This window comes from Trachurus trachurus, assembly GCF_905171665.1.
Source record: "Trachurus trachurus genome assembly, chromosome: 20".
In the NCBI taxonomy this organism is placed as follows: Eukaryota; Metazoa; Chordata; class Actinopteri; order Carangiformes; family Carangidae; genus Trachurus; species Trachurus trachurus.
In genome coordinates this window covers 404,695-426,889 of record NC_139911.1, presented here as the reverse complement: position 1 = coordinate 426,889, position 22,195 = coordinate 404,695, and the positions used below count along the sequence as shown (strand labels likewise).

Below are 22,195 nucleotides of genomic sequence, written 5' to 3'. Positions count from 1 at the left end.
ATGGCGACGGCCACGAAGCTCAGAGTCACGGCCGAGAGCATCACGGTCCGATGGAGCTGCAGAGAGACGGGGGGGGGGGGGGGGGGGGGGGGTTAGACCGAGGACAGACCAGGGTGTGTGTGTGTGTGTGTGTGTGTGTGTACTTTAAGGCATCGTGCAATACTTGGTGCACATGCACTCCTGCACTTTTGCACTTCATCTCCCAGAAACTCTCTCGGTCCCCCTCCCTCCCCATGGAAGTGTTGTCAAAATGTCACTGTTTTATTTCGTTATAGTCGTTTTGTTCTGTGGTGGAAAACTGCTATGATGAGTATTCTCCTTGTAATAAGTAGTAACGTATCTTTGTAGTAGTTGTAGTAAAACCTTGTTTGTAATCCTGTTAACTCCATCAGTGGAGACATTTGTGAACTGACCATAATAAACCTGGGGCAGAGGAAGGACACTAGGATGACCCACGTACAACTTTACTAACTGATCTAGGTTGTAAATTCCTACAGAGAAACCAACAACGGGGGTAGACATTTGTTGAGTAACACGTCTGTTGATTGTTTTATTGTCTGAGAAAGCTAGAAGTTGTAGTAATGAAGTAACCAGAGTCATAAGGTGGGGTATAAGAAGGGACTGCACTACTCTGAACCGCTCTCTGCTGTGTAGTTGTGTGTTCTGTTCCCTTCTCTAGAGATAAACTTGGTGCATGCTGCTGCCACTCCAGTCTTGTTCTTTGACTCACCACCGGCAGAATCAAGGTTTCTACGACAGTTATGTCCTGGTTGTCTGCATTGTTATGTCGTTTATAATACTATGTTTTTCTGTCACTCTACTGTTTTTATGTTTTGGGACTTAAGCATTGCTGCTATAATCCTAATCCGGCACATTGACATGTTTTTATATGTTAATTGATGTGCACTGTCCCAGTCAGATTAACTAATAAAGTAAAGTTAGTGAAGTGTGTGTGTTCTGACCTGGAACCAGGGTTTGTAGAGTTTGTAATGTCGAGCGACGAAGGCGGCCGACGGCACCGCCCACATCCACACGGCCAACATCAGCACAGCTGGACAACACACACACACACAGGTGAGACACACACAGGTGACAACACAAGGCCTATAGTCCACACCAACACGGGTATTTTTGAAACCGAACTTTTATGGCCCCAGTTTTTAAAAAAATCCGTCCACAACCACTGGTGTGATAAAAAATAACTCCGTCCACATGAAAGGGTTAGGGTTAGGGTTAACCCAGCTAGCCTGATCCTCCAGTCAGCGCCCCTGACCAAAGCCACTGGCTCATAATCTGGAGTTGGTCCCCGGGCGCTGCACCGTGGCTGACCACTGCTCCTCAGGGATGGGTTAAATGCAGAGAAAGAATTTCACTGTACTAGCTGTATATGTGACAAATAAAGTACCTTTACCTTTACAACTCACTGTTTACCCTCGCACAGTGTGACGTCGAACAATGTCGACAAGAAATTGCGGTTCTCCTCGGTTTTCCTGTCCACACATGAAGCTGGAACCGGACTTTTCTAAAAACTTCACCCTGTATGACGAAGTATTAGGGCCACATTGAGATAAAAAAAAAAAAAACACAGACTTCGAGAATAAAGTCATGAATTTACGAGAGTATAAAGTTGTAAATTTACGAGAATAAAGTTGTAAATTTACGACTTTATTCTTGAAGTTTGTGATTCTTTTAGTGTCAATGTGGCCCAAATACTCCGTCGTAACCCTGGACCCGTGTTCGTGTGGACGAGGCCCCTTAGAATCAGCAGCTTGATAAACTGATAATAATCAATCACAGAGGCTGCAGTGTGTATGTTGTTGTCACTGACCGTGGGCCTTCAGGAGCACCGGGCAGCGGGAGCCAATCACATCCTCTGGACGTCCAGTCAGCAGCTTCTGATTGGTCGAGACGAGAGGCTGAAGACGGTGTCCGAGGATCTCACCTGAGGGTCAGAGGTCAGAGGTCAGAAATCACTCACTACTCTATATAGTTGCAGCTGTTGTTGTTATTAACTTGTTGAATGCCAAAAACTGATTATTTTTCTTTAAATCAATAAAATAGCCGCTCTAACTCACCTAATGTGTGAATTTGGGAACTCTGTGATGAACAGAACTGAAATAGACGACGATCAGAAACTCATGAAAACTCACGATTTGGACATTTTATCATAATTCGGCGTTTGCTGGTCGAATCAGTGGCCAAACAACTCTCTAGGAGCCAAACATACTGAATAAAACATCCCATATCTTTAAATCTACTGTTACAGCTTAGTGCCACGAGTTAGAGAACATGTTCAGCTTCAGTCCTGACGTCATCTCTGTGTGTGTTTTTATGCAAAATATCTGAGAACAGAGAGTTTGACTGGAGCTGAAGGGGTCTGGGTCCCTCCGGTCTAGCAGTAGAAATGTGTTATTGTTGTTTTGTAGCACCCCCCCTTGGTGGTTTTGTGAACAGAACAACAATATTTATCTGACACGAGGCCTTTGACCCAGAAATGTAAAGTGTCAGAAGAGCGACAGACACAAACAGCTCATATTTCATAAGAGACGCTACATTATATCTCCATTTCTAGAAAACAGGCAGGGGTTTTGATGAAAACTAGCCACTGTTTATCTTGGGATGGCTCAGGAAGGGAGGCAGGTAGAAAGAAACAGTTTGTCTCCATTGGAAGCAGAAAGTTTCACCTTTCAAACGAGCCGTAGTCTGTGTCCATAGCTGTAATATAGAAAACACTACGGCTCTACAAACATCCTCAACATCTAAACTACCGCTGCAACCAGGATGGAAAACAGCTCAGCACCAATGAGTTACAGTAATGTTGTTGATAAATACCATGACACCAGCTGATGATGTCATCATGACGTCTCACCTTGATGATGTCATCATCGAGGGTCTCACCTTGATGAGCTCGTCCGTGAGCCAGGAACAGGAAGTAGCTCCGGTTCAAGTCGAACCGGTTCTGGAGGACGACGTTTCTATGGAAACGGCACTGGACGACCCCGTCTGCTGCTCTCCAGGCCACGCCCCCCAGCCCTGCCTGCAGACAGAGAGAGGGGGAGGGGGGGGGGGGGGGGGTGTTGTTAGTGTGTTGTTACTGTGTGTGTGTCTGTTCTAGGGATGTGGAGATTCACTGATTCATATCGGTGGTCTGATATAAACGTTTGCGATGCGACTGCACCGGTGGATTCAGGATGCATCGGATATAATTTATGGTTGAATTGGCGATGCATCTCTTCTAGCCTTCTACATCGGCAAATGGGCTCTTTGCTCAGCTCCACTACTTCCTGAACTTAACGCAGCTCCTTTATTTCCTGTCTTACATTATTGGACAAACTGATTAATCCAGGTGTGTCTGACCATTGTTCGACTCAGACACACCTGGGTTTTTGCCTTTATTTGACAGCACATAGTGAGATAGACAGGAAAGGGGGAGGCAGAGAGAGGGGGAATGACATGCAGGAAAGGTCTGCCTGATGTGGGATTCGAACCGGGGATGCCTGCATTGAGGACTGTAGCCTCTACATGAAATCATTTTTGAATCGCATCGTACCGTGATCGTATCGCATCGTATCGCATCGTATCGCAATCGTATTGCAATCGTATTGCAATCGTATCGCTTCCTATCGCAATTGTATCGCTTCCTATCGCAATCGTATCGCAATCGTATCGCTTCCTATCGCAATCCTATCGCAATCGTATCGCAATCGTATCGTAATCCTATCGCAATCCTATCGCAATCGTATCGCAATCGTATCGCATCGTATCGCATCGTATCGCATCGTATCGCATCGTATCGCAATCGTATCGCTTCCTATCGCAATCCTATCGCAATCGTATCGCATCGCACGCATCGTATCGCATCGTATCGCATCTTATCGCCATCTTATTGCCATCGTATCGCCATCGTATCGCCACGCATCGTATCGCATCTTATCGCCATCGTATCGCCATCGTATCGCATCGTATCGCCACCGTATCGCCACCGTATCGCCATCGTATCGCAATCGTATCACATCGTATCACATCGTATCGCATCGTATCGCATCGTATCGCAATCGCATCGCATCGTATCGCATCGTATCGCAATCGTATCGCAATCGTATCGCATCGTATCGCATCGTATCGCATCGTATCGCAATCGTATCGCATCGTATCGCATCGTATCGCAATCGTATCGCATCGTATCGCATCGTATCGCATCGTATCGCAATCGTATCGCATCGTATCGCAATCGTATCGCAATCGTATCGCATCGTATACTATCGTATCGCCATCGTATCACATCGTATCGCATCGTATCGCATTGCATCGCATCGCCATCGCATCGCATCGTATCGCCATCGTATCGCCATCGTATCGCCATCGCATCGCCATCGCATCGTATCGTATCGTATCGCATCGTATCGCATCGTATCGCATCGCACGCATCTTATCGCGATCTTATCGCATCGTATCGCATCGTATCGCCATCGTATCGCCATCGTATCGCCATCGTATCGTCATCGTATCGCCATCGTATCGCATCGCACGCATCTTATCGCCATCGTATCGCCATCGTATCGCATCGTATCGCATCGTATCGCATCGTATCGCATCGTATCGCATCGCACGCATCGTATCGCATCTTATCGCCATCTTATCGCCATCTTATCGCCATCGTATCGCCATCGTATCGCCACGCATCTTATCGCATCTTATCGCCATCGTATCGCCATCGTATCGCATCGTATCGCCACCGTATCGCCACCGTATCGCCATCGTATCGCAATCGTATCACATCGTATCACATCGTATCACATCGTATCGCATCGTATCGCAATCGCATCGCATCGTATCGCATCGTATCGCAATCGCATCGCATCGTATCGCATCGTATCGCAATCGTATCGCCAGGAGCTTCAGTGAATCGTTAACGTGGCAGCGTATCGAGATGCGTATGGAATCGGTCTCAGTGGTGGAGATGTTGTTAGTGTGTGTGTGTGTGTGTGTGTGTGTGTGTGTGTGTGTGTGTGTGTGTGTGTGTGTGTGTGTGTGTGTGTGTGTGTTGTTAGTGTGTTAGTGTGTCTGTACCTACCTGTGTGTGCTGCTGCGGCGCCGTGCGTCCAGTCAGCCGTGCAGCTCTGATGGAGACTCCTCCTCCGTCCCTCACACACAGGTAAACGTCGTCGTCGCCCTGAGCAACAGAAACACCAATCACAGCTGCAGCTCGTTAGCGTTGTTGATGACATCATCAGAGTCAGAGGACAGGTAACGACAGGTGAGGTGGTGACTCACCATCCAGCGGTCCAGGGACAGAGCGAAGGACACGAAGCCGTCGTCTGGTCCACTCAGCTCAAACGTCACTCTGTCTCCGTCCGGCGTCCAGGACAGGAAGTGGCAGAGGGGGCGGAGCTCCGGCCGGCAGCGCGGCGGGTCACTGAGGCAGGACTTGGTGAGGCCACACCCCCTGGCACTCACCTGGAGGAGACACACGAGAACTGAAGGTCTGAGTCTGAACCCTCGACTACAACAACCTGCTTCATTTCGGGTCTGTCAAACTGGTTTTTAAGTGTTTGCAGGGCTTGGCTCCAGATGTGCTGTGCAGTCGTTTTAGAAGATAAAATAGTGAAAGGATCACCAGAGGAACGGCAAGTGGCAACTGTAAAATCTCACGCCCTAAGAAGACCTCCTTTGGCCAATCAGCCTTCTCTATAATAATAATTTTAATACAAAGGTTAAAATCTGGCTGAAACACAATCAGAACTGTATGCATTTTAATGTGTCATGACTTGGTACATTTTATAGTGTTATGTAACTTTGATGTCTTTCTTCTTACCTTCTTTCTTCTACTAAAAGCCGAACTAGGGACGGGAGTGTGAAACTAGCTTCAGCTATAATCTCTGTCTGCAGAACATCAGTCACATCGACTTGTTTGTAACGAGTGGAGGTGTCACTATGGTAACCTGCATTGTCCCTATCAAATAAACTGAATTAATTAATGACGACAGAGACTGACCAGAGACAGAGGAGGGGGGGCGGGGCTCTGGGACGGAGCGGCGGCGGTGGTGGGCGGAGCTTCAGTGGACTGAGCTTCAGTGGGCGGGGCTTCAGTAGTGGCTCCTCCCACAGACACCACAGGACCTCTGACCTTCACCCAGTAGAGTTTATACTGCTGCACCACAGTCACACTGAGACACAATACACACACACAAGTTCTCAGCGGGCTGGACCGACCAATCACACGCTCTGGTTTTAAGTCGGGTTTCGTCTGGTCCAGGCTTTAAAGGGATAGTTCAACATTGTGGCAAATTGGCCCATCGCCATAATCCCTATAGTCATAGCAGTAGGTATTACCTTTAATTGTCGGTGCAAGCTGTTTTTAGAACGCAGAGCCGTGAGCTGCTCAGAGCTACGCTACGGAGGCTCATTATGGGATTTCTTGGTTTCCCCTCCATCAAACTCATCAAATACACAATCCAACAACTCCACAACGCTCTGGTGGACAAGTTGTGAGCTGCACATTCACCACGCTATGAGATAATAACACAACGTTACCACACAGAGTTGTTTTAGAGGGAAATTCATGTAAAACCACTGATGCACGTTGCCTTCAGGGACAGTTTTTCATCAAGCAGACTATGTATTTTCCTCTAAAACAACTCTGTGTGGTAGGCTAACGTTCTAGAAACAGCTTGCACCGACAATTAAAGGTAACAAACCTACTGCTATGACTATAGGGATTATGGCAATGGGCCAGTTTGACAAAATGTTGAACTATCCCTTTAACATGTCACACCAGCTCAACCATAGGTCAACAGGTAGATGACACTCACAGGAACTGGACTCTGTGTGGTGGGGGGGTCGGGGGGGTCGGGGGCCTCCACACAGTCTGGACCTGAGTCTTCCCTGAGCCTCCGTTATGACTCAGTCCAGAACCCTACACACACACACACACACACACACACACACACACACACACACACACACACACACACACACACACACACACACACACACACACATTGTTATGTGTCGATCAAGCTGCTGTCTCTGCACTGGAGTCTGAGCTGGATAGAACAGAAGTTTTATTGTCATTGTAAAAGAAAATACAACCAAATTGCCAGTGGCCTCTGTGTCGACAAATGCAAACAAATATACACAACAAACACATACACAACCATTCTGGCCAGCAGGAAAAAATAACTATGTTACTAAAATGTATAAAAATATATAAATAATATGGATGCTGATGTGTGTGTGTGTGTGTGTACCTGTGTGTGTGTGTGTGTGTGTGTGTGTGTGTGTGTGTGTGTGTGTGTGTGTGTGTGTGTGTGTGTGTGTGTGTGTGTGTACCTGTGTGTGTCCACACCGCAGCAGCTGTGACTGGGGGTCGGTCACAGTGAAGGTTCCCACAGCGGGGGGGTCCAGTTTCCCAGCATGCCTTGCTTCGATCAGGAAGCCTCTGAAGGAGGAGGGGGGGGCCGCGGTCAGAGTGACTGTGGATGGCGAGCAGGTCAGAGGTCATGATTTATTTATTTATTTATTCATTTATTGGATCTCCATTAGCTCCATTAGCACATTAGCCTGGCGTTTCTTCCTGGAGTCCAAGTACCAGTCAAAGTGACTAATCCTTCTCCGAGTTCACAAGACAAAACAAAACCAACAGTCAATACAGTCACAACACATATACAGTCATAAACTCTGACCAACATATATCACAGGACATCACCCAACACTTGTATAGTACAATTAAGACCATACACACCATACAAACACCATACCAAAAAAATAAAAAATAAAAATAAATACAGGATAGAGGAAAAGAAAGAAAGAGCAGTCTCATAGCGTAGGATAATTGTTTTTGCCAACACCCACACTACTGTTGCTGCACCATTAAAAGAAACTGTTTCAGCAAAAATGTATAGGCTACCTTTCTTTGGAGTTTGTTAGTACAATATAAAGCGGCAAGGAGTTCCACTGCAGAATGGCTCTGAACAGGACAGATTTCTTCATCACATTGGTATTTGCCTGAGGCAGAATAAACCTCCCTCTGCAGCATGTCTGGTCAAATAATTATGCTGACTCAACTGATGTGAGAAAAGGCAGTATAAAAAGTTAGGAGACTTATTAATTTACAATAATATTCCTGATCAAGTTCAACAAAACATAAGAACTTCTTCGAGTGACACTTAGCCAACCAAGTCGCTCGTGCATATGTGTCACATTAGTTCTATACGAGCACTGCAGGACACACCGTGCTGCTTTATTTTGGGCAACTTGCAATTTGTTTAAATCTTTCATCGAAGCACTAGACCAAATCGGAAAACAATAATGATGAGGTCATGGTTTGATGGTGCCCCCCCTCCTCACCTGTGACGTTGCCCCCCGGCCCGATGGCCTCTGTGTCCACGGTGACGGAGAAGGGGGCGGGGTCAGGACTGGGCTCGTAGCCGTGCTGAGGCGCCATGTCTCCACAGGCCACGCCCACCTTCCCGCTGCTGAACGCTGTCGCCGGGGCGACGACACAGCCGGTCACCACGGCAACCACAGACCAGAGGGCGGAGCTCCACATGACGCCGCGGTATCTTCTTCTCACCACGTCAACGTTTCTGGTTTATTAGATCAAATATCACATCATTCAAATGTTATTGATCATATTAGCTCATAGTCCAGGCAATCCAGCTCATTTTGGACCCAAAATATGTAATTGTGGTCGGAGTAAAGGAAGTAAAAAAGCCTATTCGGGTGTATTCTGGGCATATGCCATTAGTGTACTGCTCATTTGCATATTCAAATTCATTTTCAAAGAAACTTGTAATACAAAAAATGTTACAATTCATAGATACTTTCATCGTGTAAAGTTTCATTGTGATAGAAATAAAGGAAAAAAAATATCCCCATTGTGGTGTATTGTTGTCTGGCCTTATTGGCACCATAGACTTTATACAGTAAATCAATGTTGTATTGATGAGAATTAAACATATTTCCCCAACTAGGATTTCTTAGGACTTTTAGTATGTTGTTCTGGACACCTCATAGAAATGATGGATGGTGAAAAACATTCTGTTACAGTTAGTCTGTCGGAAAACACTATTTTGCCTGGACTATGCTAGCTTTAGCCTTTAAATAACCTTTAGTCCGTCACTTTATTGAGCCTTCAGGGCCACCGTAGATTCACCAGTTTGAAGCTGTGAGTCTCATTCATTACAGTTGGTGGAAATAAACAATAAAAAGCAACCTGACACACACACACACACACAGTGACTCAGTGTTTGTGTTCTCTTATAGAAAGGAGGAAGCGTCTGAGTCTGAACTGTATCAGTCACTGACAAATCAACTGACTCACTGATAACTGACCTCACGGCGTGTGTGTGTGTGTGTGTGTGTCAGAGTTATTATACAGTAGCTCACTCAAACTAAAACAGTGGAAAAATAATCTAGTAAACTGAAATAAAAATATAATAAGAAGAAAAGTATTTTGTTTTTTTCTCTCTAAAACTCTCCTATCTCCAGCTCCAGGTTTGATGCTAAACTGCAGTAAAGTAAAGTTTCATCATCAACAGCAGCTTAGTTGTAGTTTTCTTCATCTTCGATGTCTAAAGCTGCAGGAAGAAAAGGACTTGGAGTTCGACCCACAGTTAGAGAAGAGGGAATGTTAACATGATGAGGACCTGATGGGAACATTATGGGATGGATGCAACTAAAAGGGTTTAAAGAGTTCATCTGCAGAGGTCTGACAGAGGCTTTCTCCTAAAACCTCAACAACTACAACTAGACTAAATAAAAACTACAACTAAGAGTCTTAGTTGTAGTTTTTATTGAGTCTTAGTAGACAAAATAAAAACTACAACTAAACTCAATAAAAACTAAACTTAGACTCAGTAAAAACTAAATTAAAACTTGTCTTACCTCCTCTCTGTCCAGTGTCTCTGGTCCTCAGGGGACGGAGCTTCTGATGCCTTCACTGTCCATGAAGAAAATCATACATTTGAGTTCTCCCCTGTGAAACACACTTTTCTGACACTTGGTGTGTGTCTGTGTGTGACATGGTGCAGTACCGGTGAGGCAGCAGCAGGTGGAGCTGCAGCTGTGTGGATGATGAGACGCTGATGGAGGATCATCTAGGCCTACTGAACCTGTGGACAGTCACTCTCCACTACAACATTTTGCACAATAACTTATTTAGTAGTAGGATATTTTGTATGTATCTTTATTCTATTCTTTTATATAGTATATATGTATTTATAATATGCATATTTCCTTTTTGCAAATTTCCATCACATACATTAATTATAAAACATAGATAAAGATGGTTACATTAAGTCCATGTGTTTTTGCCCTTCTGGAATTTTCTTTTTCAGCTTTGAGGGAAAAAGATATCCTCTCCATAACATAGATCTCATAGACAATGTCAATCCATTCTTATGCGTATCTTTTGCACTAGAATATTTTAATTCATTCTATTTTATTTTATTTTATTTAAATTCTTAATCTTCTAAATTCTTATTCTATTCTGTTTTTGGTACTTTTATGTTTGCACCTGACACCAATAAGACAAGTTCCCTCTTCTCTGACTGGTGACGCTCTGCCGCCATCATGTGGCTCACAGCAGCGACTCCTGCAGCAGCTGGAGGGACTTCCTGTCTCATCTGTTGTGGTGTTTCCATGGCAACCGGCCTGCGTTACCTGGGTGCAGGTGAGCAGCAGCAAGAAACAGACAAACAACAGACAGAGACGGAGATGAACAGCCTCTTCTCCAGGTAAGACACACCTGGACTTTAATGATGAGCTTCTTTATTCTTTATTTAAGGTGTGAAAGATTTAATCAGGCATTTAAATGTAACATCAAACAGAGCAGCAACATAAAGAAATACTGTATAGCTACTGTATATGGGCATAACTTAGAATAGCAATAGCAGCAGACGGGCAGAGTCCAGGCTTCATTTCTTGGCATATTTGCTTTTTTAAATCTTTTTAAGCGATAAAAAAAACTTTAAATCATGAATAAACCCAGGAAGGAAGCAGAGTTCCTCGATTTAACACAATGGAAATGATATTTATCCAACAGTATGATGATGTTAATAGTGTCTGAAACAGACGACGCTTGATGATCCAGATAATATGATATAATTCAAATGGCAGCACATCATTTATTTTTAGAGAAATACATTTTTATTAGGCTATATCACACCAAAAACATTGTGTAATAGAGCATTAAAACAACAACAACAGATGTTCCAGAGTTTCATCTTCATCAGTACAAAAAGAAAACTGATCCACCTCTAAACCAGATCTGTTAATGAGGATACATTTTGTTTAGTTTAATAAGTTTATTTGTATCAGGGAGAATGTACAAAATAACATTAGTCTGGAGATGAGAAGAGATGCCTTGTAGCGGATTTATCTCACTAGCTACTTTCCATCCGTAGACTGGGCAGGTGAATAAGAACAATAGAAAGGTAAGAATTATTTATTAATTTGCATAGCGTTAAACATCCATACACATGTGCATAATACACCCTCTCACACGTCACAAACACTCCAGACATATTTCATATCAGAAAGAAACATACAGTTATTAAAATACTTCACATTTTCCCAAGGTTAAAAATAGTTTAGGCTCATGATTAATGATTAATGCTGACATGACTGATTTCTTAGGATCCATTGTTTGACTTCCAGGGAGAAAACATTGAAGTCTGTACAAAGTTTCAGATTAGTTGGAAGATTGTTCCATGATTTGACAGATTTAAAAGAAAAGGCAGATTGAGCAAAGGCAGAGCTATGTTTAGGGATGTTACAATCTCCACTTGAGACAGATCTTAAAGCTCTGGTGGAGTGCTCAGAGCAGTTTAACGAAGGTTTTCAAACAGGTTTTCAAAACATTATGAATTATTTTGTACACTAAACGAACATCAGAATTCTGTTTATGTTTCTTTGACTTGAGGTAAAACAGGTCTTTGCTTTGTCTGATCGGTCAAAGTAAGATAAGATAAGATAAGATAAGATAAGATAAGATAAGATATACTTTATTGTCCCAGAGGGAAATTCATTGTTGGCAGAAGTGCAGACTGTAGACTGTATCACCTTACAAACAGACACAACACAGGAAACACATGGTAGCACACAACAGCCACATGACAACAACATCACAGTACAAGCACATGCCAACGACAGAGCACCAAACGTACGATGACACACAGTAGCAGCGAGAGCAAGAAGGACAGACAGCACCAATAGACAATAATCAACTATTGCACAACCCGATACTTGCTAAAATATACAAGAACAACACTGCATACAAGAGTAAGAGCAAATAATTAGAACAGTACTATAATAAAAGATAAGGCACCGCTGTTAATAAATAAGTAAAACAAAGTAGAAAGTAACAACCCTACTAAGTAGGCGGGCGCAATTTGTTAAGAAGAGAAATGGAGGTGGGTAGAAAAGAAGATAGATAAAATATAAGATATCCTTGGTATCGTGACATGAAAGCTATTTTTAGCGAGGCTGATCAACAACATATCTTCACTAATGGTTTGCGTTGTAATGTTAATTTTGTGAAACATAAGTTATTTCTTGAGTATAAAGAAAAATGGGCTAATGATATCTGGTTTAAACCAAAGCTCAGAACCTGTTGCCAGTTGAAAAATGTATATTGTTCAGAACCCGATGTGACTTTGCCACAATGGTTCTTCAGAAAAGAAGTCTTAGAGCTACTTTTATAAAAAGTGCCTGGTCAAAAAGATAAAGTGAATTATTTATGTGAATGCCATGTGGTTTCTGTTTTTGTTTGGTTTTGTCTGTTCTCTGATGATTTTGTTTGGTGTCTGAATATGATGATAATGTAAATAAATATAAATTCATTCATATACGCTACAAGTAACAGGATCAGATTCCTGCCAGATAAACCTAACCCTTATATAATCATGAAACATGTTATTAACGCTGTCCCGTCCTCCTGTCCTGCAGAGACGTCCAGGTGCTCCACCTGCAGCAGACGGTGCAGCAGGCCGAGCAGCACCTGGGACAGGTGTGTCAGCTGCTGAGCTCCTACACCAGGAAGACGGCGCGGCTGCGGGACAAGGCCGACCTGCTGGTGTCCCACATCTACAGCCTGTCCTCCTCCGAGGACCAGGAGGTCCAGCAGGGGCTACGGTGTCTGGCCGAGGACATGTCCATGGTGCAGGACTACAGGCAGGCTCAGGTAGGACTCTCCCTTGGCCCTGCCACTTACCCCTACCCCTCCGTTTTGCACGTTCACGTTCACGTGTCGGGGTAGGAGTGTCCCAGTTCCCGTTAGGACAGAGGGGTAGGGGGAAGTGGTAGGGCTACAGACCCCTTCAAACGGAGATTTTTCAGAGGCACACTCCAAACGGAGGGGTATGAAAAGTTTCCCAGAATGCATCCGGCAGCGCGTAGCTGTAAAACGAAAAACTTGTTTTATTTCTCACTGTAGCGCTGTTAGGTCACTTTATTAAGTTTTAATATTTTTTCATGTGAGAAAGTGACTGTTTAGGTCCCAAATGTGCGGTTAGTTTATCTAAATGACGGCTGGTTAGAAGTTTGCTCCGATGTTTTTTGGGAGAAGTGAAGCTCCAGGAGGAGCGGCTCCTCACAGAGGCAGCAGCCGGTCTGCAGCGCTGCTCCGCCGGCCAAACTACGTCGTCATCCCGGGGGAGAAGGCGATTGCTAATTAACTTTAGAGGTTTACCACCGGCTGGTTAAATTCTTTTTAGGGGATAAATGTTGGTCTCATTGATGAAATCTAACAATTGTGGCAGTAGCATTGTTTGTTTGAATGAAAAGTGAAGCCTCATGTGTATTCTTAGAAGATAGAAGAGCAGCGCTGCCTCTGGGCTCTGGAGCCTACGTACATTAATCACCACATTTACAAAAATAAATAAATGTTTTACAATGAACCGATAAGTCTGCATTAAGTTTTATTTTATTTATATATGGTACAAGGCGATTGGATTTCTGGGTAAAGCTCGCCGCATCAGCTTACGTAAACGCCAGTGGACTGTTGAAGTGGTGTCCCAATTCGGAGGGGTTGACTTTCTACCTCTACCCCTTGTAGCTCCGTTTCAAGGGGCGAGGGGTAGGGGAAGGGTGTAAGGGGTAAAAAAGAGAAATGGGATTGGGCCTCTGTCTAGATCTCTGTCCATCTGTCCGTCTGTCCGTCTGCAGGTGGAGCGTCTGGAGAGCAGAGTGGTGTCTCCTCTGAGAGCCTACGGCGACATCATCAAGACCAAGAGGGTGAAGCTGTCACACACACACACACACACACACACACACACACACACACACACAGCGATGGACTCATTCTGTCATTAAACTGGACCTGTTCTGTTTGTCCACCTGTTCAGGAAAGAGACAGAGGCAGGAGTCACACAGGCAGCTTGTATGAGATAAATAGTTTTTTATTGATGGGAACTTTCAGTAGCGCCCCATTGGGCTGCAATGTCACATTAACAGCCCTTGAAATGAGCAGAATGGACCTTTAAAGGAATAGTTCAACAAAAACTGAAATTCAGTAGTATTCATTTGTGACTCCCCCTCATGCTGATGAATACTCCAGAGTAGTTTTTTATTCCTCAAAGTGCATCTGGAGACCCGGGAGGCCGGTTCCTAGTCCAACCACAACTTTATATGAGAGTAATAGGGCCAGACACAAAAACGTCCATAAAACTACACAACAACCCTTTAATATTCCTCCACACTGCTCGTCCACTGCAATCCAAGTGTCCTGAAGGGAGATAGTCCAGAGTTTACTGGAAACTACCTCATTTAGGCAAGTCACCAGGCAAAATTCAATCCAGGACTGTTGAGGCTGTAAAAATGTCCTAAATGACGTTGTTTCCAGTAAATTTCAGTCAATTTGAATTTCATTTTTTTGGTGAACTATTCCTTTAATAACACAGAGAGGTGTTTTCAGCCTGAGCCTCTGTCCTCTGTTGTCCTCTGGTCGTCCTCCATCAGGCGGAGGTGAAGAAGCTGAGCAGCGACCTGAGCCGAGAGCTGAAGGAGCTGCAGAAGACGGAGAAGATCAGACTGAAGAACCCAGCGGACCGCCAGACCATCGTATCCTCCACACACACACACACACACACACACACACACACACACACACACACACACACACACACACACACACACACACACACACACACACACACACACACACATATCTTTGTGAGGACACTCTTTAACATAACGTACCATATTCCCTAGCCCCCTACCCTAACCTTAACCTTAACCATCCAAAACAAATGCCTAACCTTAACCACTACTCTTAACCTCATATAAACCCAGTGTTGGGAGTAACGCGTAATAATATTTGCAGTAACATGGTAATATAAAGCATTACAAAAAGAATTCGGTAATATTTTACCCGTTACAATCTAAGTAATGCGCGTTACAACGCATTTTCATAAAAACATGTGAAAACTTATCAGAGGACACGATTACAACATGAAAAACTGTCATTTCAACCCTGTGGTTTGTACGTGCTGTTATTTACCGAAGGCATTTACTCTTAGTAGATTACCCGCAAAACGTAGCTTTAGTAGCTTCAGAGGCCGAAACAGACATTGTGCTACATCACCCTCCGCTGAATGGTATTATCAGCTGCAATAAAACAGACTTTATAGTCATATTTCTGCGGTTATTTTGGTGAAATTAACATACAAAAGTAGTGCAAAAGTAGTGCAACGCATTACAATTCTGAGACAGTAATATTGTAATGTAACTAATTTCTTTAAAATGACAGTGACTAATAATATGTAATGTGTTATATTTTGGATGTAACTTGCCCAACACTGTATAAACCTAATTATAACCTAAAGTCTGAACCCCCAAACAGCCCTCAGGCCAAAATGTCCTCACTTGTCAAAATGTCCTCACTCTGCTGGTTAAAAACTCTCGTCGGTCCTCACAACGTAGTAAGAACAAGAACACACACACACACACACACATTCATATAATCTGCTGAAACCTTCTCGTTACACTTCCTTGACGCGTCGTTTTCAGTCCCAGGTAACGTAGATGATGTCATGATGCTGTCATGATGCTGTCACGGTGATGTCATTGGCTCTGAGCCGAGGGGGCGGAGCTTCAGTAGTGAGTGTGTGTTGATTGGCAGGCCGAGGTCGACGCCCAGAAGGCTTCGACCAACGCTCAGCGCTGCGTCAGACAGATGGAAGAGACGGTGACGGAGTTCCAGAGGCAGAAGCTGGAGGACGTCAAGGTCACACACACACACACACACACACACACAGAGATACACACACACACACACACACACACACACACACACACACACACACACACACACACACAGACACACACACACACACACACACAGACACACACACACACACACACACACACACACACACACACACGGGCGTGGTAGTGGGGGGAAAAGGGGACCTGACTACCCAGGGCCCGAGTAGGGAGAGGGCCTGTGAAAATCCTGAAATTATTATTTTTTTGTGTGATGTTTTTATTTCGAATGAATTGGGCCCCCCAATTAATTGGTGTCATAATTTATTTCAAATATATTGATAACATCACAAGACATTCTGGGCCCCCCCCCTCTTGGAGGCGTACAATGGTTTAGTCCGCCCATAGACAGCGGCCAGCAACAAGTGTAACGTCAGTGAGCCCAGATTGAATGAGGCTAGCTTTCAGCATGCCACCCAAAAAACATAAATCGCGGTATCAGAAAAAGAAAGAAGGCAGAATTAGGGGAAGCAACTGTTAAAGGGATAGTTCAACATTTTGGCAAATGTGCCATATGTGCCAATGCCATAATCCCTAGGAGTAGATTTGTTACCCTTTATTGTCAGTGCAAGCTATTTTTAGATCGACGGAGATATGATATGAGATAATAACGGAACGTTACGAGTTGTTTTCGAGCTAAAAGCAAAGCCAGTGTAGTGCCGAAAAGAGATTGCTGCCGAAAAACTGCCCCCGATGGAAACACGCTTTGGCAGCTTTGTATAAATTTACCTCAAAAACAACTCTGCGCTTCGTGCACGGGCATGGATAGAGACAGGGGCCCACTGACTTTATGAGGGTACAGGGCCCAGAATGTGGTGCTACGCCCCTGCACACACACACACACACACACACACACACACACACACACACACACACACACACACACACACACACACACACACACACACCGTGGGGTCTGATCGACAGCTCTGTCTCTCCTACAGAGGATCTTCTCGGACTTCGTCACCGTGGAGATGCTGTTCCACGCCAAAGCTCTGGAGATCTACTCACACACACACCACAACCTGCAGAGCATGGACGTCCACAAGGACCTGGAGGTGTGTGTGTGTGTGTGTGTGTGTGTGTGTGTGTGTGTGTAACATCAGTGTTATCCTCCAGACTGGGGCCACTTCATGATTTGAAGCTGTTGTCATGACAACCTCTCCTCCAGCTGTTCAGCGGACGTCTCCGGTTGCCAGGCGACCACCTGTCCTCGCCCCTCGACAGCGGTCGCTACCTGAGTCCGGCTCAGAGCGTCAGGTCGACTCTGGCTCCGCCCCCCGGCCACACACACAGTCACAGGGTGAGTCTGACGTTACCATAGCAACAGAGAGGGTTTAAAGGGACAGTTCAACATTTAGTCAGATCCTCCTCCCATCACCATAATCCCTATAGTCATAGCAGCAGGTTCATCACCTTTAATTGTCAGTGCAAGCTGTTTTTAGAACGGCGGAGCAGAGCCGTGAGCTGCTCAGAGCTACGCTACGGAGGCTCATTATGGGATTTCTTGGTTTCCCTCATCAAACTCATCAAATACACAATCCAACAACTCCACAACGCTCTGGTGGACAAGTTGTGACCTGCACATTCACCACGCTATGAGATAATAACACAACGTTACCACACAGAGTTGTTTTAGAGGGAAATGCAGCCGGAACTACATTCCAGACACGGCTGCTGGGCGGAGGGATTTCAGAAGAGAAAGTAGTTCACAGTATTTGCTTCATGTGTCGTAATGTTACATGATTATATGTTATTATTAAAAATAATTAAAGGCAAGGCAAGGCAAGGCAATTTTATTTGTATAGCCCGTTTTTACAAACAGTTTGTCTCAAAGGGCTTTACATGGCATCGTAACAACATCCTCTGTCCTTAGACCCTCACATCGACTGAGGAAAAACTCCATGGAAACCCTTTTAACAGGGAAAACCAGGAGAAAGCTCAGGGTGAGCAACAGAGGAGGGATCCCTCACCCAGGACAGACAGACGTGCAATAGATGTTGTTACAGACAAGAAAACAGTTTACAGTTTGTCACAGAATGTGCGGAATATGGAAATGTTAGCAGGAGTTGATGAGGGCAGTCTCTGGTGAGGGGAGGGGGGGGGCAGGGAGAGCCGGTCAGCTAAAGGTGGTGAACCTACCGCTATGACTATGTTAAAGCTAAAGTTAAAGTTAAAGTTAAAGTTAAAGTTAAAGTTAAAGTTAAAGTATACTTTATTGCCCCATGAAGGGAAACTGGTCTTGGGCGCCAGGCCGCTACATTGACCACGTTCATCACAGTAAGAAATACAGTTAAAATTCATTGTAATACACATTCACGCATTCATCACAGTTAGAATACAGTTAAAATCCATCACAGTGAGTGAGTAGAAGAACCCATTGAGAGGGAATCATGAAGTGATGCTGCTTTTGATTCCATTCAATAACTTAATGGAGATGGGAATAAATGAGGTTTTGATTTAATTTGCATCTCGCTGTTGTGAGCCGTCGGCCTGAGGGCAACCTCTAACCGTGTGTGGGATCATCCAGAACCTTTACTTCCCTGATGACAGATGTTCATTCAGACACTGAAGATAGTTTCAACTACTGGCTCCTGTAATCTTCATGCTGCTTTAATGACCGGCATCAATTCATCCTACAGCTGGGCTCATAAATGTCCATATTATATTTAAATCACCATATCTCACTACACTATAGGATTATGGTGAGAGGAGACTCTGACTAAATGTTGAACTGTCCCTTTAAGGCAGAAACACTCAGTGCTGACAGCTGTCATGTGACTTCATTCACAGTTCGAGCGACAGAGAGGCGTCGAGGAAGAGGAGGAGGAGGAATATGAAGAAGATGAAGAAGAGGAGGAGGAAGAGGAAGAAGAGGAAGAGCAACACGTCACCAGACAGTCGTACGCTGCTCAGTTCACTCAGAGGCACCGATGGCAGAAATAACACACACACACACACACACACACACACACACACACACACACACACACACACACACCTGTCACCTGGCCACGCCCCCTTCACAGTCCGTGTTGCTAAGAGACGTGACATCATCGGAGGATCGCTCACTGATCGATAGATGGCAGGTGATTTGTTACCTCTCAAACAAAAACACTATGTGTAAGAGTTCTAACCAATGAGAGAAGCCGCTGACCTGTAGTCTGCCTAGCGACAGCAGCACCAACACATAACTACAGCTCTGATTGGTTCACAATGATTTCCAGGTTTTAGAAAAAGAAAATTAGAAGAAAATTATTAAAAACATTAAATATATATATTGTTTGAGACTCGTGATGTGATTTAACAACATTATTAGCTAAGATATAATATTTATATTACAGAAACTGAGCTGCAGAATCAGCCAATAGGCTTCCTGCTCTGTGATGATGTCACTGCTGACTTTGACCATGAAAAAAAAAAAAAAACGTGCAAAAGTTCCAATAAAAAAGATTTTATTTCATCAGAGCTCTTCTTTTATTCTCCAGCTCAGACTCAGGTGGTTTTTTACTAGAACGCTGGAAAAGAGAGTAAGGACACCACCATTGACTCCCGTGGTAAAGGTTAAGGGTTTAAGGCTTTAAGGGTTTAAGGGTTTTGCCCCCTAGTGGCAGGATATGGGTATTGCAAAAGCGGAACCCAGAAAACCCATTCACTCCAATGTATGTGTGTTGCCCACTTGCTGGTGATGAAAACGGCCGTGTTTTTGTTTTTAGGTGTCTTGGTCATATCAGATTATACTTATAATTAGTTTATTACAAAATGTAGATTGAAACATTCATGTAGAAAACTGTTTTTTTTTACTCTCCTATGTGTTAATGTTTATCTGTAAAGGATCCTCAACGATGCTGTTAACGTGGGTGATCTATAAATGTCCTTAAATTATTGAAAACACCACACTGCTCATTCACCAACAATGCAGAGATGTCAGTTCCATATTCCTCCACCAGGAGGCGCTTCCATTGGACCAATGCTGTCCTTACTCTCTTTTACAGCGCTCTAGTAGTTCTTACCTGACAGGTCACATGACCCCCCCCTCAGACAGGTGAGACAGTGTGAAACACACGGAGACGACGCTGTGGTGAGTTCATCAGTGTTTAATTCTTGACAAAGCGGCCGTGCAAGAACTTTAGTCAAAGAAAAATCAAGTGGAAAATGGCAACAAAAAAAATCATCTCGATCAAACAAACAGTGAAGAACATGCAGCTGAAGCCGAGTGTCCAGCCCCTCCCCCCCCCATACAGCCCCCAGACCCCCCCTCAGTCAGAGCAGCTATGTGCACGTGGACAACAAGTCTGAGCTTCCTGGTTTACAACCAACAGGAAGTAACAGGTGAGAGGGGCGGAGTCAAACCAACGACCTGTAGGATCAGAGATATAGAACAATCTCCTTGTTGTTTACAACTACTTCCTGGTAGAAAACCAGCATGAGAACAATAGTGACGGACGAGAGTTTCACTATATTTATCTACTTTTTCACGTCACTATATCACCGTTTAGACTAATCTGATGTTTGTAAAGGTTATAAAACCAATGATTGGACAAACATTACTATTTCTGTGTGCACATGTTTGTAATTAGTCATGGTTATCATAGATTAGCCGGGCTAACGGTTAGCTACCTGTTTAACTTTAATAACTCAGTGACTCAATAAACGCTCCATGAAAAAATATTTTCTCCAGCGGATATCTGAGTTCCAACATGACTGAGCTAACTGGAGTAGTTTCATGTTGTGTCCCACAACGGGAGGGTTTTAACAGCTGACGTCCTGCTGTTAGCTTAGCTACCGCCGTTAGCTTAGCTACTGTTAGCTTAGCTACCATTAGCTTAGCTACCGCCGTTAGCTTAGCTTAGCTACCGTTAGCTTAGCTACCAAATATGATATAAAGGCTATAGCTAAACTCTCATTCGTTACTATTGATCTCATTCAAATTACAGCTGGTTTTCTACCCGGAAGTAGAATGTAAACAACAAGGAGATTCGGTCTATGCGGGGGGGGGGGGGGGGGTTACTATGGATGTGTGTGGTGTTTATGATGCAGGTGAAACAGAGAAACAATGGAAACATGGAAACAGATTCTGGAGGATCCTTCTCTCTGAGCTCTGAGCCGTTCACCTGCACCAAGGGGGCGGAGCTACAGGCACCAGGGGGCGGAGCTACAGGCAGCTGGCGGGGGGGCGGGGCTTAGCCGGGACGACGAACTGCGAGCAGCGACTGGTTAGCACGTAGCATGTAGCATCATGAGTCAGAGAAATACAGGAAACAGGACGAGCTGCAGCTTCCTTCCTGCAGCAGCAGCAGTGGGAGGAGTCACGTCGTCTCGCTGCCGCCACCTCCCTCAGGTGAGACGACGGTCGTTATAAACATTATTCAATCAAAGACACGAGTGATCGATAATCAATAATCAATAATCAGCCCGTGTGACAGCGGCGGCGGCGGCGGTTTCTCAGGAAGGTTTAATGAACGTCCTCAGGTCGGGAGAAACAGAGTTCATGTTCATCATCGTCATCGTCAAGGCGGCGAGCTGCAGGAGGAAACAGGTAGATACCAGAGAGAGAGAGTGTGTGTGTGTGTGTGTGTGTGTGTGTGTGTGTGTGTGAGTGTGTGTGTGTGTGTGTGTGTGTGTGTGTGTGTGTGTGTGTGTGTGTGTGTGTGTGTGTAGATATAACTGGGCTCCTCAGATATAAAACATATTGTTCACAGTATTGTCATCACATCCATGCTGCATGATGTCACTGAGGTCGAACATGGCACTGCAGATGGCACTTAACAAGAAACACAGAGAGGAGGAGGAGGAGGAGGAGGAAGAGGAGGTGTGTGCCTGTGTGTGTGTGTGTTTGTGTGTGTTGCCATGACGTTACACACCAACCAGCTGAATTGACCTTCAAGAAATAGTTGAACATTTAGTCAAATTCCCCCATCACCATAAT

At 44.5% G+C, this 22,195-nt stretch overlaps 2 protein-coding genes across 2 annotated transcripts; one reads left to right on the top strand and one right to left on the bottom strand.

The window, feature by feature from the left end:
• Positions 1-476: 476 nt before the first annotated feature.
• LOC311003464 (ferric-chelate reductase 1-like) lies at positions 477-8,551 on the bottom strand (the record flags this gene model as incomplete). The annotated part of the gene is made up of 10 exons (XM_083995231.1): positions 477-491; positions 963-1,051; positions 1,829-1,942; positions 2,899-3,037; positions 5,075-5,173; positions 5,275-5,457; positions 6,107-6,167; positions 6,813-6,916; positions 7,333-7,475; positions 8,350-8,551. 10 exons carry the CDS (start codon positions 8,549-8,551, stop codon positions 477-479), a joined length of 1,149 nt encoding a protein of 382 aa, XP_083851357.1.
• Positions 8,552-10,617: 2,066 nt separating this feature from the next.
• LOC311003463 (CBY1-interacting BAR domain-containing protein 2-like) lies at positions 10,618-19,212 on the top strand (the record flags this gene model as incomplete). The annotated part of the gene is made up of 8 exons (XM_083995230.1): positions 10,618-10,739; positions 12,952-13,186; positions 14,170-14,238; positions 14,962-15,063; positions 16,124-16,228; positions 17,211-17,324; positions 17,438-17,569; positions 19,060-19,212. Exons 1-8 carry the CDS (start codon positions 10,645-10,647, stop codon positions 19,210-19,212), a joined length of 1,005 nt encoding a protein of 334 aa, XP_083851356.1. The 5' UTR covers positions 10,618-10,644.
• Positions 19,213-22,195: the final 2,983 nt, after the last annotated feature.